This window comes from Pantherophis guttatus, chromosome 16 (genome assembly GCF_059756535.1).
Source record: "Pantherophis guttatus breed Tessera chromosome 16, ASM5975653v1, whole genome shotgun sequence".
NCBI classification, from domain to species: Eukaryota; Metazoa; Chordata; class Lepidosauria; order Squamata; family Colubridae; genus Pantherophis; species Pantherophis guttatus.
The window spans coordinates 3,734,592-3,762,265 of NC_142078.1; the positions used below are offsets into that span (position 1 = coordinate 3,734,592).

The window sequence follows — 27,674 nt, forward strand, 5'->3', positions numbered from 1 at the left end:
GGGCCGCCAGTCGACACTGTTTGGCCGACGGCACCCTGAGGAGCCCCTCTCTATGGGATCATACTGGTCGGTGAGAGGCTATTGGTAGCAGAAGGTGGTCTCGTAAATACCCTGGTCCGATGCCATGGAGCGCTCTAAAGGTGGTAACCAAAACCTTGAAGTGCACCCGGAAGACCACCGGGAGCCAGTGCAGCTCGCGCAGGAGAGGGGGTCACATGGGAGCGCCACGTCGCTCCCATAACCACCCACGCGGCCGCATTCTGGACCAGCTGGAGCCTCCGGGTGCACCCCAGGGGGAGCCCCATGTAGAGAATGGGGTAGAGGTTGAGAAGGGGAGGCAGACCTGCCAAGAGAGTTCTCACCAACTTCTTGTATTCCCAATAATACCAGGGAGAAGACAATAGCTAACTTTATTGGTGACTGGAAACCTTTTATGGACTCCCTCACTCACATGCACACCAGGGGTGGGTTCTAATTTTTTTTTACTACCGGTTCTGTGGGCGTGGCTTATTTTGTGGCTTGGGGGTGTAATGTGACTGAGTGGGCGTGGCCAACTTTTTTTTTTTTTTTTTACTTTTAAAAGCATTTTTTCTACAACCTTTTTCTACAGCCAACTCCTCTTCCTCACTCTCAGAGTCTGCATCTGTCAATAGCCCAGGCTCAGGCAACGGAGCCACAACACTAAGGAGCACCCTGAATATTGTGGGGCCTCAATGCAACACCCCCCCACTCCTCTCCACCTGGAGAAGACCACTCACTCACTTGTAAAATTCGGATGCCTTTTGCAGAGCCTCCTGAATCTCCTGGGGAAGCTGACCTGGTTCCTCCTGGGGCAGGGTCCACAACGCCTCCTTGCCTTTGGCATGGTAGACATTGCCGATGTTATACAGAGCTCGGGCCTCCCCCACCTATCAAAAAGAAAAAAGAAAAGAGCTCATGGTGGGAGGTGTTCTTACAATGATTGCCGCATTCACAGTCATATCACGGTGCAGGTACTGGTGTCAGACCTGCCCCTGTCTGATCCCTTAGGAAAGAAAAACCCTTGACTCCCATTTGGTGGAAGTGATAGGTTCTTTTACTAAAAGATGCTGGCTGCAGCAAAGTCTGGCTAGAACCGAATTTACCACGCTCAAAACAATGCAGAAAGTTTCCCCCACATCCCAGTCCTCTTCCCACAACCAGTCCATCGTCAGCCAATAAGACTCTGATGTTTTGGGAATGCTGTGATGTTTAGGGTAGTTCACATTCTTTCTCACGGTGCACAGCCTTGATCGCTGGCACAAGCTGGTTCCGAGCTCTTCTGCTCTTCATTAAACTATCTTTCCCCCTTCCCCCTTCCCCATCACGTACACATGCTGTTTGATTGCCCATTTTGCTCCACCCCATGTAGGGGTGGGTTCTAAATTTTTTTACTACTGGTTCTGTGGGTGTGGCTTATTTTGTGGGCATGGTTTGATGTGACAATTCTTTAGGATTTAGCAGGGGTACTGGTCTATCAGGCTTTTAACTGTTTGCAGAGATGTACCGGTCTACCCATTTCTTTTTGGAGCATTCCGGTATACCTATTTGTTTTTGGAGGCACCAGTCCACTCATTTGTTTTTGGAGGCACCGGTCAAACCATTTGTTTTTGGAGGCACCGGTCTACCCATTTGTTCTTGGAGCGTTCTGGTCTACCACCACACTGCCTTTTAACATTGATCAGCCGTAGGGCGGCCCTTTGAAGCCCTGCGGCAAGTATTTAAACAGTTTTTTTCCTTCCAGCCGATCAGCTGGGACTCGGAGGCGGCAATAGATTGGGGGCAGGGCCAAATAAAAGATAAGAATAACGCGGGGGCAGAGGCGGGATGGCCCAGCTCCCGAACAAAGAGAACCGGTTCGGTGAGGTCATATCGTCACCGCTACCGGCTCAGCCGAACCGGGCCGAACCGGGAGGAACCAACCACTGACCCCATGTCTCCCTCCTCTCCCTTAGCCTTTTATGGCAGGATGCATGGCAGACCTAACAACTGGTATCGGGATGGGGAGGACTCTCCCCCCTCATCCAAAGCTGCATTCAGAAATTTAGACCCTCAGAAGGAAAGCCATGTCATCTTCCCAAAAACCATGGGAATTAAGCAATCTGTCTCCACTACATTGGGTGCAATCCCGTCCTTTATCGCTGTGTTTTTGATGCCGCACGAATATGTGGAAGGCGCGCAAGAGCGAATTGCTGTGGTTTTTTTATGCCGCACGCATGCATGGACGGCGCGCACTCACGTTTCCGCTTGGTGAGTGAACGGGTTGTTACAGTGTGTGACGCCCACCTCTGCTTAAGATGCTTTCCAATTTCTCTTTGCAGTGTTTTTCTGCCCTGGAACTTGCCCCTCAGCCGCTCAGTTTTCCCATTAAAACAAGCCTAATAAATATACCGGGTTAACAACTGAAGCTATGTGGAAAGCATCTTCTTTGCAGCACATTGAGTGTGCAATTGCTCAAGCCCCCCACCCCCAGACTTGCCAAAGTTCAAGAGGGTTAAAAGCCACCACCTCAGGGATGAAATGCTCCCAGTTCGGACCGGATCACCCAATGTGGTAGCGATGGAGGCGAGTGGTTCGGAGAACCAGTAGCAAAAATCCCTGCCCCCCCCACCCCCCGATGTCCAGCTGAGCCGCACAATCATCAGAGGCTTTTTTTTTTTTACTTTTAAAAGCATTTTTTCTACAACCTCTTCGGCCGAAAAATGCTTTTAAAAATTAAAAAAAAAAGCCTCTGATGATCGTGTGGCTCAGCTGGGATCATCAAAGGCTTTTAAAAGAAAAAAACCCTTTTTTTTCTTTTAAATGCCTCTGACGATCCCAGCTGAGTTGCCTGATCTGCAGAGGTTTTTTTTAAAAGCCTCTGCCGATCAGGCAACTCAGCTGGGATCGTCAGAGCCTTTTGAAAGCATTTTTTTACAACCTCTTCGCCAAAGAGGTTGTAGAAAAAGTGGTTTTAAAAGTAAAAAAAAAAAAATTGGCCATGCCCACCCAGTCTCATTACCCCCACCACCAAGCCACGCCCACAGAACCGGTAGTAACAAATTTTAGATTTCACCATTGCACCACCCTGCAACTATGCAAGGCTGAGGGGGTATCTCCTGTCCACTCTTCCCCACTTTAATCCTCCTGTTTCCCTGGTCAGAGAGGGTGGATGGTCACTGAGGGGTCAACTTCCTACCTTGTCTCCTTGCTCCTGCGAGATGTCCAGATGCCTCTGGCAACAAACCAAGGCTTCGTCGAACTGACCCAGGATTTTCAGCGTGTTGCCAAGATTGCCGCTGGCTTTGCCCTCTCCGATCCGATCCCCGATGGTTCTGCGGGCATTGGGAAAAGATGCTGGGAGTTTCTCTTGGAAGGAAGCCAGGTGGAAGTGAGGAATGACTGGGGCGGGATGGGGGGGGAGAGTGTTTTCAGATTGGGCGCTGCATTTCCTCCTTCGACCTTGCTCAGGGGCTGAGAGCAGGGGTGGGCTTCAGCCGGTTCGGATCAGTTCGGGCGTTGGATGCTAATTTTACATCCGGTTCACTGAACTGGTAGTTGCAAGAACTGGCTGGCCGCACCCACCCCACCCAGCTCCTCCTAGGATTCTCCAGGTGGCCCATTTTGGATGCCAGGTAAGTGCAGCACCCATGTGGAGGCTCTGGGAGGGCAAAAAAGGGCCTCCAGGATGTTCCGGAAGTTTGGAAATGGGCCCGTTTCCGGACTCCGAAGGGCCTCCTGAGGCCAGAAGAGGCCATTTTTGCCCTCCCAAAGGCTCGAGAAAAGCCTCCAGAGCTTGGGGAGGGCGAAAATGACACACACACCCCACCGCCGTAGTGCAGGAGGCCAAGTAGGCCACGCCCACCATGGCCACACCCACCCAGCAACCAGACAAACATCTGTTGCTAAAATTTTTGAATCCCACTCCTGGCTGTGAGTAGGCATGGTATCTTGGCAAATACCATCCAAGGGAGAAGAATTGCAGGCTGGTGACCCCCAGGGGGAGGGCCTTCTCTGTGGGGGCACCTACCCTCTGGAATCAGTTGCCCCCAGAGATAAGGAGAATCCAAGACCTTAGTGCCTTCCGCCATGCCCTTAAAACCCACTTTTTCCAGCAAGCCGGGCTGGCTTAAGAAGAAATTTTAAATGTTTTAATTGGTTTGTATTTTTAATTTTGGGCCAAATTTATATATATTTTAATTGTTTTTAATATTTGTATTTTATGTTTTTTAATTCTGGCTGTACACCACCCTGAGTCCTCAGGGAGAAGGGCGGTATATAAATTTAAAATAAAATAAATAAATAAATAAATAAATAAATAAATAAAATTGAAAATGTTGGCTTTTCTCTCAGCAGTTCCATGTTTTTATGAGGGGGTGATGATGTTTAAGGCATGAAATTAAGGCTTTTTTTTTTTTTTTACCTCTTAAAGCCAGGGTCTCCAACCCTGGTAACTTTACGACTTGTGGACTTCAACTCCCAGAATTCCTCCCTCAGCTAAACCATGGACTAGATGACCTACAAGGTCCCTTGAACCCGGTTGGTAGGGAAAATTTTTGAATTTCATCGCTGGTTGCAGCAGCCCCCAAACTCAGTTCCTCCTTCATGTCTCCAGAAGGCCCAGTTCTGGCTGCAGAACCCTTACCTGGCCAGCGTGAGATCGTGCTTATGGTACTCCAAAGCTTTGGCATAGTCCTTCAGATAGAAGTAGGCATTGCCCAGTTGGCTGTAAATGGCGCTGAGGGTCTTCAGATCCTCCGTCCCCACCTGGACTGCGTGTTCGAAGAAGGCGGCTCCGGAAGGGAAATCTCCTGCCTTGCACGCCCGCTCCCCTTCCAGAGCTAATTCCAAGCACGAGGCCTCCATCCTCCTAACGGAAACAGACAAACAATCATTGTCAAAACATCATTTTCTAAAAATTCTCCGCTTGTGCCAGAGAAGCTGTCTAGGTTTAGGAGCAACTGGAAGAATGGGGGATGTTTTATTCTTTTAAAAAAACAAAACAAAAAATGGTGACCAGGTCCAAAAAGAGAAAGAAGCATACTTTTATTTTGCTTGGACCAAAATCTGTCATCGATTTGTCTGGGAAATCCTGGAAGGATGCCCACGGTGGGTTTTGAGAGAGGGCTTAAACCTGGAGGAATAGCTCTCTATCAAAGCGATAGATGGATCTCCATCACAGTTATTTGAGTGTGAATTAATGGACAACCAATTAAATATGAGCCAAGAGTGTGCTGCAGCAGCCAAAAAAGCCAATGCACTCCTAAGTTGCATGAACAGAGGGATGCAATCAAGATCACGGGAGGTACTAATACCACTCTATAAAGCCTTAGTAAGACCACACCTAGAGTACTGCATCCAGTTTTGGTCACCGCACTATAAAAAAGAGGTTGAGACTCTAGAAAGAGTGCAGAGAAGAGCAACCAAGAGGATTAGGGGACTGGAGGCTACAACCAGGGGTGAAATCCAGCAGGTTCTGACAGGTTCTGGAGAACTGGTAGCGGAAATTTTGAGCAGTTCGGAGAACCGGTAGCGGAAATTATGAATAGTTCGGAGAACCGAGAAATACCATCTCTGGCTGGCCCCCGAGTGGGGTGGGAATGGAGATTTTGCAATATCCTTCCCCTGCCATGCCCAACAAGCCACACCACGCCCAACAAGCCACACCCCCGCAGAACTGGTAGTAAAAAAATTTGGATTTCACCACTGGCTAAAACATACGATGAACGGTTGCAGGAACTGGGCATGGCTAGTCTAGTGAAGAGAAGAACCAGGGGAGACACGATAGCAATGTCCCAATATTTGAGGGGCTGCCCCAGAGAGGAGGAAGGGGGTCAAGCTATTTTCCAAAGCACCTGAAGGCCAGACAAGGAATAATGGATGGAAACTGACCAAGGAGAGATTCAACCTGGAAATAAGGAGAGTGAGAACCACCAACCCCTGGAACAGAAGTTGCCTTCAGAAGTTGTGGAACCTTCATCACTGGAGGCTTCCAAGAAGAGACTGGACTGCCATTTGTCAGAAATGGTGTAGGGTCTCCTCGCTGGGCGGGGGGTTGGACTAGATGACCTTCAAGGTCCCTTCCAACTCTGTTAATCTGTTAAAGAAGAGATCAGACAACCATTTGTCTGAAGTGGTATAGGGTTTCTTGCTTCAGCAGGTGATTGGAGTAGAAGACCTCAAAAGTCCTTTTCATCTCTAGGAGTTGGTGAGTTATTCTGTTATTCCTACACATTGAATGAACTTGTACAACATATGGTCAAACAGTATCTACAAGCGCAGCCCTTCAAGCGTGCAAAATTATCCCATTAAAAGCTTCTCGGTTTCTTCCTTCGCCGTTTATAAATTCAGCCTTGTTCGCAGACAGAAGCCTCTACTGATTTTCAGTAAACACTGCAGAACACAAGGAAGATTAAATAAAGCAAGGAAAACATATGCTATTAAGCAACAGCGTGTTAAAATATTTGCAAACATTGATTTTTTTTAAAAAAAAAAAAATCTGGGTAAAATATTGATTTGGGCTTAGAGGTTGGACCACACATCAAGTAGGAGGTGGACTCGGGACAAATAAGTAGGTGATGAGAATGACAGCCAATTAAGACTAACTCAGATTCAGTATCAGTCAAAATGAAGGCTCTTTGTGTATTTATTGATTTATTTATTTTTTTTAGCAGCCACAAAATCCTGCGAGTGGGTCTGTATTTACGAGCCATCCAAGCTGGTGGACGCTGGCCAGGAAATTGAACGAAGGAGGAAAATTCAGACTTTTGAGAACCTGAGAATCAAGAAGAGAAATCCAGCTGGAGGGAACCTTGGAGGTCATCTAGTCCAGCCCATCCATCCAAGCAGGAGAGCCTACACCATTTCTGACTGATGGCAGTCCTGTCTCTTCTTGGAAGCCTCCAGTGATGAAGGTTCCACAACTTCTGAAGGCAACTTCTGTTCCATGGGTTGATTGTTCTCCCTGTCAGGAAGTTTCTCCTTATTTCCAGGTTGAATCTCTCCTTGATCAGTTTCCATCCATTATTCCTTGTCTGACCTTCGGGTGCTCTGGAAAATAGCTTGACCCCCTCCTCTCTGGGGCAGCCCTTCAAATATTGGGACATTGCTAGTGTCTCCCCTGGTCCTTCTCTTCACTAGACTAGCCACACCCAGTTCCTACAACCATTCATCGTATGTTTTTAGCTTTCAGTCCCCTGATCATCTTGGTTACAGATTAACAGAGTTGGAAGGGATCTTGTAGGTCATCTAGTCCAACCCCTCGCCCAAGCAGGAATCCCTACACCATTTCTGACAGATGGCAGTCCAGTCTCTTCTTGGAAGACTCCAGTGATGAAGCTCCCACAACTTCTCTTCCATGGGTTGATTGCTCTCCCTGTCAGAAAGTTCCTCCTTATTTCCAGGTTGAATCTCTCCTTGATCAGTTTCCATCCATTATTTCTTCAGGTGTGTTAATAATGTATTATTGTATATTTTTTATTTATTTATTTTATTTTATTAAATTTCTATACCGCCCTACTCCCGAAGGACTCAGGGCGGTGAACAGCCAGAGGATAAAACACATAAATACAAAAATTTAAAATAGAATAAAAACGAATTAAATAATTTGGCTGAACAAATTTAAAATACCCCATAATTTAAAAACAGATTAAAATTTGCATTTAAAAAGGGGAGAAGATTTAGGCCAGGCCAGCTTGATGAAATAAAAAAGTCTTAAGCGCGCGACGGAAGGTGCGCAGATCCGGGATCCTCCATATCTCCGGGGGGAGCTCGTTCCAGATAGTGGGTGCCCCCACAGAGAAGGCTCTCCCCCTGGGGGCCGCCAGTCGGCATTGTTTGGCCGACGGCACCCGGAGGATCCCCTCTCTATGGGAGCGTACTGGCCGGTGGGAGGTTATTGGTGGTAGCAGGCGGCTGGGGAGGCTCCGCCTACCCGCCTGGACATTCTCTGCACATGCACAGAAGCATCGCACACACACGAGCAAACGAGTAGCGACGGGATGTGAAACTAACTACTGATGTAGACCAACAACTCTCAAAGCGTTACCTCCATTTTGTAAAACACTAATCTAACCTGTACAGGTCATCCACTCATTGGCCGGCTTTGCGTAATAAATAGATCAGTTTGATCTAGTGGTGAAGGCGCCAGGCTAGAAAGCAGAAGATCATGAGTTCTAATTCTGCCTTAGTCACGAAAGCCAGCTAGGTGACCTTGGCCAATCACAAGGAGATAGTGAATTCTAGTCCTACCTTAGGCATGAAAGCCAGTTGGGTAACTTTGGACCAATCAGCAGGAGTCTGAGAGTTCTAGTCCCGCCTTAGGAATGAAAGAGGGCTGGGTGATTATGGGTCAATCACCAGGAGACGGTGAGTTCTAGTCCCGCCTTAGGAATGAAAGTGGGCTGGGTGATTATGGGTCAATCACCAGGAGACGGTGAGTTCTAGTCCCGCCTTAGGAATGAAAGAGGGCTGGGTGATTATGGGCCAATCACCAGGAAACAGTGAGTTCTAGTCCCGCCTTAGGAATGAAAGAGGGCCAGGTGATTTTGGGCCAATCACCAGGAGACGGTGAGTTCTAGTCCCGCTTTAGGAATGAAAGTGGGCTGGGTGATTATGGGTCAATCACCAGGAGACGGTGAGTTCTAGTCCCGCCTTAGGAATGAAAGAGGGCTGGGTGATTATGGGCCAATCACCAGGAAACAGTGAGTTCTAGTTTTACCTTCTGGCATGAAAGCCAGTTGGGTAACTTTGGACCAATCAGCAGGAGTCTGAGAGTTCTAGTCCTGCCTTAGGAATGAAAGAGGGCTGGGTGATTATGGGTCAATCACCAGGAGACGGTGAGTTCTAGTCCCGCCTTAGGAATGAAAGAGGGCCAGGTGATTTTGGGCCAATCACCAGGAGACGGTGAGTTCTAGTCCCGCTTTAGGAATGAAAGAGGGCTGGGTGATTATGGGTCAATCACCAGGAGACGGTGAGTTCTAGTCCCGCCTTAGGAATGAAAGAGGGCTGGGTGATTATGGTCAATCACCAGGAGATGGTGAGTTCTAGTCCCGCCTTAGCAATGAAAGAGGGCTGGGTGACTTTGGGCCAATCACCAGGAGACGGTGAGTTCTAAGCCCGCCTTAAGGCATGAAAGTAGGCTGGGTGATTTGCAGTCAATCACCAGGAGATGGTGAGTTCTAGTCTCGGATTAACATGAAAATCAACTAGGTGACCTTGAGCCAGTCACTTTTTCTCAGTCCAACCCAGTGGTGGGTTGCCCCCGGTTTGGACCAGTTCTATAGAACCGGTAGTAAAACCAGCAGGAGGCTCCGCCCACCGATCCTGATGTCATCAGAACGCTTCTGCGCATGTGCAAAAGAGCGCGAGAGAGAGCAAAGCGAGTCCGCGTGGCCCCATTGCAAACCGGTAGTAAAGTACTACTAGTACTTTACTACCGGTTTGCAATTTACTACCGGTAGTAAGGTAGTAGAACCCACCCTCTGGTCCAACTCACTTCCCAGGGTTGTTGTGGGACAAAGAGGAGGAGGAAGGAGTATTAGGTATGCTCGCCGCCTTGAGTTATACGCAAAAATAATGAAGGCAAGATATAAATACGTTTTTAAAAATGCACAACGTATGAGAAGCCAAATCGGCCACAATTGGGCTTAAATGTAATCCTAAACCCAATCGTGGTTTGAAAGCCATGACGGTTGGTCCTTAGAGCAAGCCAACCCTGAGCAAAACACGGGACGCCCTGCAAATTCAGCCACTTCCCGACATTTCGTACTTTGGGTAGAGTTGCAAAACTTTTCCAAATTTGGAGCGAGGTACTCATGCCCAAAACCTCAGTGGACGAAAAATACGTTATTCCAGGACCATGGCTATTTATATCTGGTTGTAACCGCTGAACCCACAATTCTGAAACTCTTTCTTGGGCAGTGTTTCTCAACTTTGGAAGCTTGAAGATGGGTGGACTTCAACTCCCAGAATCCCCCAGCCAGCAACGCGTTGCTGGCTGGGGGATTCTGGGAGTTGAAGTCCACCCATCTTCAAGCTTCCAAGGTTGAGAAACACCGTTCTTGGGGAACAAACCTCTGTTTTTGCCACCTGCCTCGCTGATGGCCGAGGATGATGGGAGGCGAATGCGTTTGGAAGGTGAGCATGAAAAATGGAGGGCTCTTCCCTCAATTTAGGCGGGACGGAGATCCATAAATAGGACTTAGAAAAAGACTCTAAAAAGAGGGAGTATTAATTATTTCTCTCAACACCGAGCAGGGTAGAGAGATGAAGCCAAGCCAGCAATGGATAATAACCGCATTCCTTTTTTTTTTTTTTTTAAATTGATTTTATACACACCCAGCCTCTCTCCTGTGGTGAGCCATGGCCACTATTCCTGAGTATGGTCTAACTGGGAATTTTTGAAACCTTTAAAAACATCTGTGAGGCTCCATGCAGGGCAAGGAGGAGAAAAGCCACCGGTTCCAACACCAGAACATTGGAAAACACATCAAGTCTCGATCAAGTTTTTGTCCTGGAATTGTAGAAAATCCTCCATCCGTAAAGATATCTTCTCTGTCTCTCTCTCTGCCTTATCCCAACTCTACAGTAATGGTCAAAATTGTGGAAACCTTTTGGAAAAAGCGTCTTTTTGAGGTTTGATGGCTCATAACACCACTTTTTTTTGGGGGGGGGGAGTTTCAAGATAATCCTATTCCACTGCTGGAACGGCCTGGGAATAGCCCAGATCTTAACCCAATTGAAAATCAATGGAGGCGACTAAAGAAACTTGTTAATCAGAAGGAAGGAAGGAAGGAAGGAAGGAAGGAAGGAAGGAAGGAAGGAAGGAAGGAAGGAAGGAAGGAAGGAAGGAAGGAAATAAGTAGGTAGGTAGGTAGGTAGGTAGGAAGGAAGGAAGGAAGGAAGGAAGGAAGGAAGGAAGGAAGAAAATAAGAAGGAAGGAAGGAAGGAAGGAAGGAAGGAAGGAAGGAAGGAAGGGAGAAAGGTACAGTAGTAGCCAAAATATGGAGCCGACTAAAGAAACTTGTTAGTCGGAAGGGAGGGAGGGAGGGAGGGAGGGAGGGAGGGAGGGAGAAAGTTACAGTAGTGGCCAAAATTGTGGAAACCTTTTGGGAAAAGCGTATTTTTGAGGTTTGATGGCTCATAACACCACTTTTTTTGGGGGGGGGAGTTTCAAGATAATCCTTTTAAAAATACAATACTTTACATATGTACATACAAGGTTATTGCAACTAACGTACACAAATCTGTGCCTATACCACTAATACAATCCATTTCATTTCCCTCTCTTTTCTTTTAATGTGAATAATGTGAATAAAAGAGGAATCATACAGAGTCAGCTACATGGACTCTAAAGGACCCTCTCTATTCACATTATTATAAGGGAAAAACATGCTTAGCCACATGAATTCTAAAAGACCCTCTCTATTCCTATTATTGTAAGAAAGAAATGTGCTATTGGACGAACAATACTTGTTTGGAAGATTACACTAAGTCAGATAAATTACATCCTGGGTAATATATATATATCTTCTGAAGAACCTGGTTGTCAAGAATGTAAGGACATCCATATGGAACCAAGGAAAACATAAATCTATGCATCAGCAATCACAGAACTAATAAAGGATGTTTAGCTACGATAATCTTATGAACTAGAAAATAATATAGGAATTTAGTAATTAGGAAATGTCAATTAACTTATAATGGATGTATGTTAACCATATATGGAAAACTGCTGTGCCAGCAAAGTCCTTTGTCTTGGATATGTATAAAAGCAGTCCTACCAGGGCTCTTTCCTTGTTCAGATAGCAAGAACCAATCTGCCTCTGAACCTTGTGCAATAAAAACTGTCTCTGGCTGACCCAGGAATGTTGTTTGGTCCCATCATTCCATATCACTTTCACCCAATTATACCATAAATTCCAACCTTTGTAATAATCAGAATCTTTTTGGTTCCGAAGTAATTTCGTTAACCGGATATAATATAGAGCTGAAACCAGAGATTTTTTTTTATTAGGAATGAAACCAGACAAAATAACTAAGGAAAAATGGTATTTGATTCTCCACATCACTACTGCAGCTAGGATACTATACGCGCAAGAATGGAAAAACGAATTAATACCCACAGAAAATAAATTGATTTGGAGTTTCAAGATAATCCTATTCCACTGCTGGAACGGCCTGAGAATAGCCCAGATCTTAACCCAATTGAAAATCTATGGATTTTCCGACTAAAGAAACTGGTTAGACAGAAGCGACCCAGCAGTAAAACCCAGTTAACAGAAGCCATCCTTCAATCTTGGTTTCACAGTGTAACAGCTGCAGAACTAAAAGACTTGGTTCACTCCATGGGAAGACGTTGTAAGGCCGTCATTCATGCTAAATCACTTAGAAAGTGGTTTAAAGCAGTATATAAGTCTAAATGCTATATCTGTCTGTCTACCTATCTATCTTTGATGTCTCAGGAGGGGCAAGTGAAAGGTGTATGCGTGTATGTATATATGTATGTACCCAGTGGTGAAATCTAAAATTTGTTACTACCGGTTCTGTGGGCGTGGCTTGGTGGTGGTGGGGTAATGTGACTGGGTGGGGGTGGCCAATTTTTTTTTTTTTTTACTTTTAAAACCATTTTTTCTTCGGCGAAGAGGTTGTAAAAAAATGCTTTCAAAAGGCTCTGACGATCCCAGCTGAGTTGCCTGATCGGCAGAGACTTTTTTTCTTTTAAATGCCTCTGACGATCCCAGCAACTCAGCTTTGATCGTCAGAGGCATTTAAAAGATAAAAAGGGGTTTTTTTCTTTTAAAAGCCTTTGAGGATCCCAGCTGAGCTGCGCGATCATCAGAGGCTTTTTTTTTTTTTACTTTTAAAAGCATTTTTCGGCTGAAGAGGTTGTAGATAAAATGCTTTTAAAAGTAAAAAAAAAACAAAAAAAAAGCCTCTGATGATTGTGCGGCTCAGCTGGGCATGGGGGGGGCAGGGATTTTTGCTACCAGTTCTCCAAACCACCTGCCATCATCGCTACCGGATCAGGTGATCCAGTCCGAACCGGCAGCATTTCACCCCTGTATGTACCGTGTTTCTTCAAAAATATGACCGGGTCTTTTCTTTTGACCCCCCCCCCAGAAAATGGCTAGGCCTTCTTTTTGGGGGTGTCTTAATTTTTCCCCCATGCGTCTGGTCTGGCCACCAGGCCACTTCTTTCATGGCCGACAAGAGCAAGCGATGCGAGCCACACGCCTCGCGCACCAGGGGTGAAATGTTCCTGGTGTCGAGCCCGATATCAGCTCGACACATTTGTCAGCGGGAGAGGCATCTAAGTTTGGATCCTGGTTTGGATCGGATCGGGTGATCCAGTAGCAATTGTGGCAGGTGGTTCGGAGAACTGGTAGTGATGGCAGCATAAGCCTCTGCTGACCCACGCAGGTGTCGTTACTTCCTGGTTTTAACCAGGAAGTAATGTGTTTTTTACTCTCTGTGCATGTGCAGAAAGTTTTACGCATGTGCAGAGGATCTGCCGCACATGTGACACGCAGGTGGCACAAGCACTTCCGAACCGGTAAGGAAGGTAGATTTCACCCGTCACACACCCTTGCCTACCTGTAACGGTCGCTCCAGCTACCGGTAACCGTCCACCCAAAAAAGCCTGCCGTCATCCACTCCGGCAAGCCTGGCCGTGCCTGTGCTTAAATAGGGCCAAATTTTGGGGGTAGGGCTTAATTTTAACGCAAACGCAAAAAACAGTGCTGGGCCTTCTTTTTGGGGTGGGTCGTGTTTTAGGAGAAACACAGTATATGTATATCTGTGTATATGCAAAAAATTAAAATCTCAGGTGTTTTCCCGCGTCATGTTAAATAAATAATGTCATTTTAAACATTTTAACTAACTTATTTAACATGACGCGGGAAAACACCCGAGATTTTAATGTTTTGCATATACACACCCGCAAAAACTTAAGAAGACACATATGTGTGTATGTGTATACATGTGTATATGTATATATATGTGTATAAAGGTAAAGATTCCCCTCACACATATGTGCTAGTCGTTCCCGACTCTAGGGGGCAGTGCTCATCTCCGTTTCAAAGCCGAAGAGCCAGCGCTGTCCGAAGATATTTCTGTGGTCATGAGGCCGGCATGACTCAACGCCAAAGGCGCATGGAACACTGTTCCCTTCCCACCAAAGGTTGTCCCTATTTTTCTACTTGCATTTTTTACATGCTTTCGAACGGCTAGTTTGGCAGAAGCTGGGACAAGAAACGGGAGCTCACCCTGTTACGCGGCAGTAGGGATTCGAACCGCTGAACTGCCGACCTTTCGATCGACAAGCTCAGCGTCTTAGCCACTGAGCACTGTGTCCCTTATATATGTGTATATGTATATATCAAATAAGAAAATTGATATTGTACCTTTACAGGGAGGATACATAAGATATGGGTGTGGCCTACTGATGACAGCTAACGAGCTAGAAATGGATCTATTTAGGTCTCCCACCTAGCAGTTAGAGCTTGCTAGGTGTTAGAAAGGAAAAAAGCCCAGAACCGAGTAGATGTGATTCTACTGAGCTGGAGCTACAAAAAAACCTTGGCTCGCCTAGACCTTAGCTCAGTGCTTAGCTCAGAGCCCTGAGTCCGAAAGGAGAAGGGCGGTATAGAAATTCGAATAATAATAATAATAATAATAAAGAGAGCTCCATGGTCAGCCTTGAAGAGGGATGAGGTCTTTTGCAACAGGCTCTCTCCAGCACCATAAAATTCATCCCATTTATGACCATTTAGGCTTTTGCAAAATATGCATCTCTTTCACCCTGCATTCTTGGAGCAGTTCAAGGAGAATCACAATGACCTTCGTGGAGCAATGAAACTGGAGGTTTTCAACTCAGGGAAGGAAAAATAGCCACTTCTGGAAAAAAAACCTCACCAAGCATGGAAAAACAAGCTGCTGTATTTACTCAAGGCAGGCGAGGCCAACGTTAGGAGCCGGGGAAGATTTGGCACAGCCGGAGGGCTCTTTTCGGCTAAAACTTGATTACAGGCTCCACTGAGGACCAACCACCAGAGAACAACCGGAGAATCCAAGAAAAACAAGAAAAGAGGAAATTAGCCTGGAGAACCAGCCACGTTTCATGTGGCTGGACGTGGCACCCAGTGGCATTGCCAAGATTCTCCTCTCTGTGGCACTCAACTCAGGTTTCTCCCAGGAGGGACGACCAGATTCCAAGCGATCCTCCTGCTCTCCCACTTTTTGAGACCAAAGGAATATTTTTCCTTTTAAAAATATGCCTCCGTGGACAGGGCAGCAAAAGTTGTTCAGGTTCTTAAACGCCCTGCAAATTTGCACGCGTCATCACAACTTCTCTTTGGAAGAGAATATATTCTCTCTCTGGGCACAAGGAGAATATACACTGTTCTCTCCATTACTCTACAGCAGAGATCCCCAAACTTGGCAGCTTTAAGACTTGTGGACTTAAACTCCCAGAATTCTCCAGCCAGCGGAGAATTCTGGGAGTTGAAGTCCACAAGTCTTAAAGCTGCCAAGTTTGAAGACCTCTGCTCTACAGGATTGTTGAAGCACTTGGAGGTTTATCTGTGTCCTCAGCATCACCAGAGTTAGTGCTCCAGGTTCCTGTAGTCTGCAATTTTTCTTCTGGATATCCATTTCTACTTTTAGCTATACAATTTGGGATGTGTTCTGTCCCCAACCCCACGCACACACACCAACAGACGTTCAGGAGTTAAAGACCAAACCAGCCAGCAAAATCCTTTTCCTTATGATAACGGAACTTGGCAACAACCTAGTGGCTGCCTGCCAAGAGTTTATTATTTACAAAGAGGAGAGATAACTTCTCCCCACTTCTGATACATCAAAGGAAAGCAGCTCAATAATTACAATCAAGTCCAGAGATAATCCCGTCTTAAAGCAAAAGTCCGGCAATGCAAAATGGCGTGGAAGCTTTCAGCTTTGTTCGTCACAAGGTTTGACTGGCCACCACGCTCCCTTTTATACCCTGTGGGGGTATGTGTGAGGGTACCCTGTAGGGGTGGGGTGTGGTCCAGTGACTCAGCCTAATCTCGGGCACGCCCTTTCTTCTGTTGCGCGCGCTTATCTCTGCGACGCTGGCGTGGATCCAGCCAAGACTCATTACCCTCATCACTGTCCACCTGTGGCTGCGTGGACGTGCTTGGCCCCGGCCCTATCTCTTGCCCTTCAACGGACACCGAAGGCATTGCCAGAGAGGAGGGTCCTGGAGAGGGAGGCCTTGCCAACTCCTCCCCTTCACTCTCGGAGTCCTCTCCTGATGATGACACAGGCTCCGGTAACGGAGCCACAACAGGATGAACAACCTTTGACTAGTGTGGGAGTAGGAATAGATTTCCAGAGGAAAAAAAATTGTAGACTACAGGAACCAGGAGCACCACTCTGGAGACCCTGAGGGCACAAATAAACCTACAAGTGGCCTCAACGATCCTCAGAAAGGATGCAAAGGACCAGCTGTTTTCAAGGAATATAAATCCTTCCATTCCCCACCGTCCAGTGAGAGCTGAAGAAGCTTCTTGGATGAGAAGCAAAACATCTTCAAAGAAAACCCAGAAAGTCCAGATGCCTCTTGAAATAAAGCACCTTTGGGAGAACCATGACTTGGAGGACGGAGAATCCCCACAGAAATTTCTCTTGAGAATGTTGCCATGCTGGTCAGCCATGAACCCCAAATCCAAAGGCAGATCCTATACAAAATTATTAGTTCTGTGTGCAAACAGAGACTGCATTGGGCAACACAACAAAGGGCCTGGTGGCTCAGCAGACTGATAGCATTGTGATTAACACCAGCTGTCTGCAATTACTGCAGGTTCGAATCTCGCCAAGGCTCAAAGTTGACTCAGCCTTCCATCCTTTCTAAGGTAGGTAAATTGAGGACCCAGTTTGTGGGGGCAATAAGCTGACTTTGTATAAATATACAAAAGGATGAAGGCTATTGCTGAGCACATTGTAAGCTGCCCTGAGTCTCCGGAGAAGGGCGGCATATAAATCAAATTAAAAAAAAAAAACAACATCCCTGACTTGTGGGTAAATCCCACACCACACTCAACCCACCTTATTGAAAGAGAACTGCTATGGTGGCACAACGTGCCATGCCCAAAGTTATAAACCAGATGTCGCCCTAGCGTAATGACCTGCTTCGCATTTACACAGGAAAGGGGTGCATTCCCATAGCCCACTCCCATTTTAGCATACAGGAATCCTCTCAATTCCTGGCAAATAGATGAGGAAGAAATGGAGGTAGTGACAGATTTTATTTTCCTGGGCTCCAAGATCACCGCAGATGATGATGATGATGATGATGATGATGATGATGATGATGATGATTACTATTAATTTGATTTATATGCCGCCCTTCTCTGGAGACTCAGGGCGGCTTACAAGGCGCTAAGCAATAGCCTTCATACTTTTGTATATTTATACAAAGTCAGCTTATTGCCCCCACAACTGGGTCCTCAATTTACCTACCTTAGAAAGGATGGAAGGCTGAGTCAACCTTGAGCCTTGGCGAGATTCGAACTTACAGTAATTGCAGACAGCTGGTCTTAATCACAATGCTATCAGTCTGCTGAGCCACCAGGCTCAGATGGGGACTGCAGCCAAGAAATTAAAAGACGCTTGCTCTTGGGGAGGAAAGCCATGGCAAAGTTAGACAGCATTCTAAAAAGCAGAGACATCACCCTGCCAACAAAAGTGCGTCTAGTCAAGGCTACGGTTTTCCCAGCTACAATGGATGGCTGTGAAAGTTGGACCATAAGAAAGGCTGAGAAGGCCAAAGAATGGAGGCCTTTGAACTCTGGTGCTGGAGAAGACTCCTGCGAGTCCCTTGGACTGCAAGGCCATCCAACCGGTCAGTCCTAGAGGAGATCAATCCTGATGCCTCTTGAGAAGGCCAGATCCTGAAGAGGAAACTCAAATCCTTTGGCCACCTAATGAGAAGGAAGGACTCCCTGGAGAAGAGCCTCATGCTGGGAACGATGGAGGGCAAAAGAAGAAGAAGAGGACGGCAGAGAATGAGGGGGCTGGATGGAGTCACTGAAGCAGTTGGAGTGAGCTTAAATGGACTCCAGAGGATTTGTTTGTTTGTTTGTTTGTTTGTTTATTAGATTTATATCCCACCTTCTCCCCGAAGGGACTCAGGGCGGTGAACAGTCGAGAATTAAAATAACATACAATATAAAAGTTTAAAAGAATTAAAAATAAATTAAATTAAATGGCCACCCCAATTTAAAACCCCTAGCAATACAATTTTTAAAAAATGGGATGGGAGAAGACAGGAAGGCCTGGAGGAACGTTGTCCATGGGGTCGCGATGGGTCGGACACGAGTTTGCAACTAACAACAACAAAAATGAGCCCTGGTGGCGCAGCAGACTAAAGCACTGTTATTAACACCAGCTGCCTGCAATTACTGCAAGTTCGAATCTCCCCAGGCTCAAGGTTGACTCAGCCTTCCATCCTTTCTAAGGTAGGTAAATTGAGGACCCAGTTTGTGAGGGCAATAAGCTGACTTTGTATAAATATACAAAAGTATGAAGGCTATTGCTTACCGCATTGTAAGCCGCCCTGAGTCTCCGGAGAAGGGCGGCATATAAATCAAATTTTTAAAAAAAACACCTTAAGGAAAAGAGGTGCTAGAATAATATAAAAATGTAGCCACCCTGGCTTCCTCCAACAGTGCAGTACTACAACGTCCATGGTCCTCCTTTAGATCACCGATTCAAAAACAGCATTGGGACATCCAGGCAGGCTGCATCTGATGGGAACTGTAGTCCAGAAGTACAATTAGTTTGCCCCACACGGCCTCCTTTATCTGCTGCCTTCCAGCGAGGCTGGACTATAATACCCATCCTCCTCTACTCTGCACTGCTCTCCAAGTATTACTCACAAGTAAGCCACTGCAGGAACTAACAAGGAACCAGATCCGATTTGGGCAACCGCTTTGGATGGCCGGTTGCTCCAGGGATCAAAAATATACAACATTCCAGTTGGGAGCCAAGGACAATTCTTGGTCATTTCAGTGTGGTTAGAAATGAGACAAATGTCTGCTTTTTAGGGCTTTTTTTGGGTCTTCAGATATATAATTTTTTTTTTCCTTGGAGTGCGGGGCAACTGATGATATTTTAAACCTCTGGCTCAGGACAAGTGCTGAATTACAGTTCCCATTATCCCCCGCTGGGCTGCAAAACCTTTCCTTTCGCAACCCCGGGGAGGATTTTGAGTCAACAACGCTGGCGTCCTTTCCTCAAATACCACCAGGGTTCTATAAACCCTTCACCCCCACTTTCCTTCCAACAAGCCAACATATCAGGGTTTCCTCCTGAGGTGCGACTCCAACATACTTCGATAGCTTCAATACAGCCTCAGTTCAAAACCATGTGGTTTCCTTCGAATTGCAGGGAAGTGTCTTGGCGACGTGTCTTGGCGACTTCGTCGAAACGTCGCCAAGACACTTCCAATTTTACGTGGGAGAAGACCCGAATAACCAAAGACCTACATATATATATATATATATATATATATATATATATATATATATATCCGAGCACAACCAAGCCCCCACCTAAACAGAACACACACCCATCCAATCAGAGCACAGCCACCCCCCCCCATCCAATCAGAGCACAGCCAAACCCCCAACCAATCAGTTCACAACCCCACAGGCAGTTAAAAGGAAGAAACAGCTGTGATCACACACATTGCTCCTAGAAGCACAAAGCCGAAGACACCAGCCTGAAGATGACGAATGAGACTTCGTCGAAACGTTGCCAAGAAACCTCCAATTTTATGCGGGAGGAAACCCGAATAACCAAAGACAGATATATGTTAATATATATGTCTATTAAATAGACTTTCCTAGTGGTTTCCCATTCGCTCAGTCTGATTCTGCTTAGTTTTGCCCGAGCCCCTGGTACAGATAAATATGTAAGGTAAAGATAAAGGTTCCCCTCACACATATGTGCTAGTCATTCCTGACTCTAGGGGGAGTGCTCATCTCCGTTTCAAAGCCGAAGAGCCAGCGCTGCCCGAAGATGCCTCTGTGGTCATGTGGCCGGCATGACTCAACACCAAAGGCGCATGGAACACTGTTCCCTTCCCACCAAAGGTGGTCCCTATTTTCCTACTTGCATTTTTTAAGTGCTTTCGAACTGCTAGGTTGGCAGAAGCTGGGACAAGTCATGGGAGCTCACCCCGTTACGCGGCACACAGGGATTCGAACCGCTGAACTGCTGACCTTTTGATCGACAAGCTCAGCCACTGAGCCACCCCGTCCCCCTGATAAATATGAAGCAAGTCCAAATTTCAATATTGTCATATTTTTGCTGGAAATGTCCTTTACATTCAGACGCTCAAAGCTGGTTAAGAGCCTCGAACATAGAGGTAATCCTTGACTTACAACGTGACCATTCAAAGTTACAACGGCACTGAAAAAAAAGTGACTTATGACCGTTTTTCACACTTATGACGATTGCAAGCATCCTCATGGTCCCATGATTAAAATTCAGACGCTCAACAACGGACTCATATTTATGACAGTCACAGTGTCCCTGATCACCTTTTGCAACCTTCTAACAAGCCAAGTCAATGGGAAGCGAAATTCGCTTAACAAGCATGTTACTAACTTAACAACTGCAACTTAACAACTGTGGCAAGGAAAGCCGTACAATGGGGTAAAACTTAATTAACAAATGTCTCGTTTAGCAACATAAATTTTGGGCTCAATTGTGGCCGAGCGCACAATTGTTAAGCCGAGCACTGCCTGTACAATCACAGGGCTGGATTGTATCAAGGCAGTTCCACCATCCCAGTCTAAAGGTTCTCAGAATCCCTTGAACCACTTTGGCCTAGGAGAGTGTATGCAATCCTAGGCTAAATTAATAGAGGGATAGAATCAAGATCATGCAACATTTTAGTACCGCTTATAAAGTTTTACCAAAACCACACTTGGAACACTGCATCTGGGCACCACAATACGTCTCGGTTGGACTACTGTAACGCCCTCTACATGGGGCTGCCCTTGGGATGCACCCAGAGACTACAGTTAGTCCAGAATGCGGCCGCGCGGGTTGTTACGGGGGCTTCTCGGTACTCCCGTGTGACACCACTCCTGCGGGAGCTGCACCGGCTGCCGGTGGCTCTCCGGGTTTGTTTCAAGGTGCTGGTGCTCACCTATAAAGCCCTACATGGCTTAGGCCCAGGGTACCTGCAGGATCATCTCCTGCCTTCCTCCCATCGTCCGGTGCGCTCACACAGAGCGGGCCTCCTCAGGGTGCCACAATGTCGGCTGGCGGCCCTCAGGGAGAGAGCGTTCTCTGTGGGAGCGCCGACCCTCTGGAATGGGTTGCCCACCGGCCTCAGGACAGCCCCGGACCTCCTCTCCTTCCGCCGCGAATTGAAGACGTGGCTTTTTCACCAAATGGGCTGAATCCGTAGGGGTGACTTCCAAATAATTTTAATAATTTTTTAATTGATTTTAATTTAATTTTAAACTGATTTTAAATTGCTTATGTAATTCTTTGTTTTGTTTTGTAAGCCGCCCTGAGTCCTACGGGAGAAGGGCGGCATATAAATTACAGAAAGAAAGAAAGAAAGAAAGAAAGAAAGAAAGAAAGAAAGAAAGAAAGAAAGAAAGAAAGAAAGAAAGAAAGAAAGAAAGAACGGTTGGAGGATTTGAGTCTGGCTAGTCAAAAAGAAAAGAAGAATTAGGGGGGACATATTCCAGTATTTGAAGGGCTGCCCCAAAGAAGAGGGAGTCAAATTATTCTCCAAAGCACCAGAAGGCAGGACAAAAAGCAACAGATGGAAACGAATCAAGGAGAGAAGCAACCTGGAAATTAAGGAGAAATTTTCTGACAGTGAGAACAATTAACCAGTGGAACAGGTTGCCTCCAGATGTTAGAGGTGTTCCATCCCTGAAGACTTTTAAGAAGAGATTGGACAGCCATGTGTCTGAAATGGTATAGAGTTTCCTGCCTGAGCAGAGGGTCAGACTAGAAGACCTCCAAGGACCCTTCCAACTCCGCTATTCTATATTCTAAAACCCAGCTGTGCATCGCCAGGAAATATTCGCCCCATCGTCTGGGCCTGCAACCTTAAACACTCAAAGAGCCATTTGGACTCCTTTCCCACAGAAAGAAAAAACACCGGGAGTCACAAAAACCCTTCCCGTGACTGACTATTTCTTGAGCGGCCACAAAAGTAGCATATGTAGTTGAATTCAACGTTCTGTTTTCTTCTGAAACTTTTCTTTTCTTGGATTTATCCATGGTTGGCCTACTGGGGGTGGGGTTGAAAAGCTCAATAAATTGCGTGCCGGCGGGTGTCGCACATTGGCGGTTGTGATGTATAGTTTGAGTGACAGGGAGCCGCAGCAGAGGGGTGAAAGAGCCACATGCGGCTCCCGAGCCGCAGGTTGCTGACCTCTGCTCTGGGCAATGCCCAGCTTGCTAAAACTGCTACCGAAATGCTGAGAAAAAACAGGATGCCTTAACATTAGCTTGCAAAGGTGGCCCGTTAAATCAGTTTACGACTCAGGTAGGATTCTGCAAAAGGGACGGAGGGGATCCCACCAAAGCTGGGCTGGATTGAGACTGGCCAAACTCAACCTTCCTCCTCCCAAATAGACACCGAAAGCCCAAGGGAAGGCAAGAATCTCTGGTCCTGCCTCCACCCTTTTTCTGGCCAGGGTCCCTTTTGGGTGAGCTTTAAAAGATTGAGTTGGAAGGGACCTTGGAGGTCATCTAGTCCAACCCCCCCGTCCAAGCAAACCCTGACACCCAGTCAACAAAGCCATCAGGTCCAAGCCCAGCAAGCCACAGACTGGGACTCTGGCAAATGACTGGGGGAATCCCCTCCGCCCCATATCCCACCCCTCCATCCTCCCCAGCCCCCAGCCCCCACCCCATGTCCCGTCTGAGTAAGGAACCCCTCCGCCTGGCCTGATCTGGATCCTGCTGGTGTTCAGCTGGGCATCGCTCAGGACAGCTGGCATAGAGGCAGGTGGGACCCCATAAGAGTGACCAGCCTGGCCTCTCCTCTCCCCCTCCAGACCTCTATGTGTCCACTACTCTAACGCTCTCTACATGGGGCTCCCCTTGAGGAGCACCCGGAGGCTCTAACTGGTCCAGAATGCGACCACACGGTGATTATGGGAGCAACATGGCGCTCCCGTGTGACACCTCTCCTGCGCAAGCTGCACTGGCTCCCGGTGGTCTTCCGGGTGCGCTTCAAGGTTTTGGTCACCACCTTTAGAGCGCTCCATGGCTTAGGACCTGGTTATTTACGGGACCGCCTGCTACCACCAATAGCCTCCCACCGACCAGTACGCTCCCATAGAGAGGGGCTCCTCCGGGTGCTGTCAGCCAAACAATGTCGACTGGCAGCCCCCAGGGGGAGGGCCTTCTCTGTGGGGGCACCCACTATCTGGAACGAGCTCCTCCCAGAGATACGGAGGATCCCGGATCTACGCACTTTCCACCGTGCTCTTAAGACCCTCGTATTCCAGCAAGCCGGCCTGGCCTAATTTTCTCCCCTGTTTTAAAATTCTTTTAAATCGAAATTTTAATCTGTTTTAAATTATTGGGATTTTTTAATTGTCTCGGGCTAAATTATTTAATCTGGTTTTAATTATGTTTTTTAACTTTTGTATCTATGTATTTTATTTTGCGCCTGTTCACCGCCCTGAGTCCTTCGGGAGTAGGGCGGTATATAAATCTAATAAAAGAAACCAGTGGTGGGTTCCTCCCGGTTCGGTCCGGTTCGGCCGAGCCGGTAGCGGTGACGATATGACGTCACCAAACCGGTTCTCCCCCACCCACCCACCCACGTTATTCTTACCTTTTATTTGGTCCCACCCCCAATCTATTGCTGCCTCCTGAGTCCCAGCTGATGACTAGAGGGAAAAAAAACTGTTTGAACTCTTGCCGTGGGGCTTCAAAGAGCCGCCCTACAGCTGATCAGTGTTAAAAGCAAACAAATGAGTTGGGTCGTAAGTGCGAGGACTGGTCGTAAGTGCGAGGACCTTCCAGAAATGACTCTGACCAGCTAGCCACGCCCACCTAGTCACATGACCTCCAAGCCACACCCACAAAATAAGCCACGCCCACAGAACCGGTAGTAAAAAAATCTAGAACCCACCCCTGAAACAAACAAACATAAAACAAACCTGGATAGCAGGCATCTGGTGCTTGCTCCCCACCCCCGGGAGGGGCTCCTGGCTGGCCATCCGCACTGCCTGTGATGCCCAGGAGAGTGGGGGGGTTTGCCTGGCCTTGCCCCTGACTGATGTCCCCCCACCCTTCAGAGAAGAGGCGGCCCGGGTTGGCTTGGGAGGGGGCTGCGGATGGGGGGGATGCCTGCCTTGCTCTCCTCCAGCCACATTACGGGTGCGGACTCCCTTCAAGCCCTCGTTGGCACCCCTGCTCTGTCGCCTCTCCCCTTCCTCCGCCACCTTCATGAGGGCTTGAAACTTGTCAACCAGCTGCAAAAATCCGTTCAGCCGGTTGGGGCTGCTGGACTGGGCTTGCAAGAAGGACAGCAAAACCTCCTGCCTCCTCCAGCTGTACATGAAGATTGTGGGGAAAAAAGCCATAGGTGGAACTGACTACAAATGGTTTTCCCTTGCCTCTTTCCTGGGGCTCTGAGGGAGTGGCTGGCCCAAGGTCGCCCAGCTGGCTTTGTGCCCAACTCAGGGTCCCTCCCTGATGTCTTAACCATTTATGCCAACCTGGCTCTCTGGTCATATCCCTCCAAGCCACTTAATTAACCAGGTTACTTCAGCCATGGCTGTTTGCATTCACGCTCCTGAATTGTAACCATGGTTTGTTGAGCCTGTGAAGAGTCGGCCAATTTGTGGGAAATCCGAAGCACGTTCGTTCAGTGAAGACCAGCTCACCCCTGAAATAAGCCAGGAACACTTTTCTTCCTGCAAGCACCACGTTCACACAACAAACCTTGGTAGTACAGTGGTCTAAGGCACCCTGTTATTAAGCTGGTTATTAAGACCAGCTGCCTGCAAATTACTGCAGGTTTGAATCTCACCAGGCTCAAGGTTGACTCAGCCTTCCATCCTTTCTAAGGTAGGTAAATTGAGGACCCAGTTTGTGGGGGGGCAATAAGCTGACTTTGTATAAATATACAAAAGGATGAAGGCTATTGCTTAACACACTGTAAGCCGCCCTGAGTCTCCGGAGAAGGGCGGCATATAAATCAAATAAAAAGAAAAGAAAAGAAAGAGAAAGAAAGAGAAAGAAGGAAGGAAGGAAGGAAGGAAGGAAGGAAGGAAGGAAAGAAAGAAAGAAAGAAAGAAAGAAAGAAAGAAAGAAAGAAAGAAAGAAAGAAAGAAAGAAAGAAAGAAAAGCTGACTTTGTATAAATATATAAAAGGATGAAGGCTATTGCTTAACACATTGTAAGCCGCCCTGAGTCTCTGGAGAAGGGCGGCATATAAATCAAATTTTAAAAAAAACAACAAAAAAAACCAGGCTAGGAAATGCACCGTTTTTTGCTAAACCTGGTTAGGCTCTTTTGCACCAGAGTAGGTTTGTGCAACCCCCCCAACCCAACCCACTTCCCAAAAGTGGGTTTAATTCCCCACCCTGATTAAGAACGCAACGTTGGTCCCCTGGTTAGGTTCATTCAACTCAACTCTTAAATTGTGGGCAATGCCAGCTTGAGAGGTTGCCCAGATTGTTTAAAGCCACTAGAGGAATGCCTGGATGCTGTGAAGGGGGCCCATTCGGACAGATTATATACACCACACACGGCCCAGGAAAGAGGCTCCCTTCTTCGCAATCCAAGTTAAGGAGACCCCCCAAACCTACATGACCCATGCCATGATGGTTAAAGAAGCTTGGCTCACCCTGCTCAATTCTGTAGGTGGGGTGAGGGGAGAGAAGCATTACCTCCCCCAAAGAGAAGAAATGCTTGCGCTGCTTTAGCGCCTGCTTCACACAACCCCTTAAACCACGATGGAGGAAATCTGGCAAGCTAGTACGCGGATGAGGGCTCCCCCCCCCCAGCCCCATTTCCTCTGCCCTAAAGGGATCCCTCCCTCTGGGATGCCTCAATGCCCAGGAAAGGAGGTGCCAGCACTGGTGTGGCTCAAGCCCACTCCCCTCAATTCCCTCCCGTGCCTCACCTGGATTGCAGGCGCCCGCTTGCTGCCCCCCAGAAGGGCTCCTGCCCGTCCATCCGCCCTGCCAGGGTGAAGGCTGGTCTGAGTGGGGCTCCCCCTCATCCCTGACGTCAGAGCCCCTCCCCTGCCCCGCCTCAGAGGAGAGGCTTGGCCAGATCAGCTGTTTGAGGGGGAGGGGGTGTCTGCCTTGCCTTCCTTCCTTCCTTCCCTCCTCCGCTGCCTTCATGAGGACTTGAAACTCATCCTTGCCCAAGATCGAGGCTTTCCTGCTGCCTCACAGGAAAGCTGCAAACAGCCAGCTGCAAACAGCTGCAAAACTGCCACTCAGCCAAGTCAGAATTGCTTGGCCTGCAGAGGCTACAGGTGGAGGCGACCTGGAGACCCTGGCAATTTGGGGAGGGGGTTGCCACTGCATCCTTCCTAAGCGCTCGGACAGGATGGGCCCAGGGGTTTGATGCAGGGCCCGTCGTAACAGCATGATGGGCCCCGCCGGGCAGCGTATTGGGGCCCCTACACAATGACTCACAGGCATAGAAAATGTAAACGGTCGATAACATTAAACCAATATTGGCACGTATTAATTTAAAAATGCAGTAAAATGTAATATAGGTTGCAGTGTTTATATGATACAAGGTGCATTGAAGGGTTAACCTACATCGATGAGTATGGGGCAGTGGTGGAATTCAATTTTTTTTTTTTTACTACCGGTTCTGTGGAGGTGGTGTGGCAGGGTGGCCATGGCAGGGGAAGGATACTGTAAAATCTCCATTCCCTCCCCACTCCTGGGGGAAATATATTGCAACATCCCCATTCCCTCCCCACTCCTGGGGGAAGGATATTGCAAAATCTCCATTCCCTCCCCACTCCTGGGGGAAGGATACCGCAAAATCTCCATTCCCACCCCACACCAGGGGCAGGATACTGCAAAATCTCCATTTCCACCCCACTCCTGGGGGAAGGATATTGCAAAATCCCCATTTCCACCCCACTCCAGGGGAAGGATACTGCAAAATCCCCATTCCCACCCCACTCCAGGGGAAGGATATTGCAAAATCCCCATTCCCTCCCCACTCCTGGGGGAAGGATATTGCAAAATCCCCATTCCCACCCCACTCCAGGGGAAGGATACTGCAAAATCCCCATTCCCTCCCCACTCCTGGGGGAAGGATATTGCAAAATCTCCATTCCCTCCCCACTCTTGGGGGAAGGATATTGTAAAATCCCCATTCCCACCCCGCTCCTGGGGGAAGGATACTGTAAAATCCCCATTGCCTCACCACTCCTGGGGGAAGGATATTGCAAAATCTCCATTCCCACCCCACTCCTGGGGGAAGGATATTGTAAAATCCCCATTCCCACCCCGCTCCTGGGGAAGGATACTGTAAAATCCCCATTCCCACCCCACTCCAGGGGAAGGATATTGCAAAATCTCCATTCCCACCCCACTCCAGGGGAAGGATATTGCAAAATCCCCATTCCCTCCCCACTCCTGGGGGAAGGATATTGCAAA

The 27,674-nt window shown here is 47.6% G+C and overlaps 2 protein-coding genes across 2 annotated transcripts in view; both read right to left on the reverse strand.

Annotated features, from left to right (window-relative positions):
- GPSM1 (G protein signaling modulator 1) overlaps nucleotides 1-26,289 on the reverse strand; it is a 120,682-nt gene extending 94,393 nt beyond the window's left edge. Inside the window, 4 exon segments of the mRNA XM_060685037.2 lie at nucleotides 763-908; nucleotides 3,197-3,332; nucleotides 4,643-4,867; nucleotides 26,168-26,289. Of these exon segments, the coding sequence (XP_060541020.2) occupies nucleotides 763-908; nucleotides 3,197-3,332; nucleotides 4,643-4,867; nucleotides 26,168-26,220 (560 nt within the window). The 5' untranslated portion in view covers nucleotides 26,221-26,289.
- LOC148111769 (uncharacterized) overlaps nucleotides 1-27,674 on the reverse strand; it is a 332,684-nt gene that overhangs the window by 184,517 nt on the left and 120,493 nt on the right. The window lies entirely within an intron of this gene.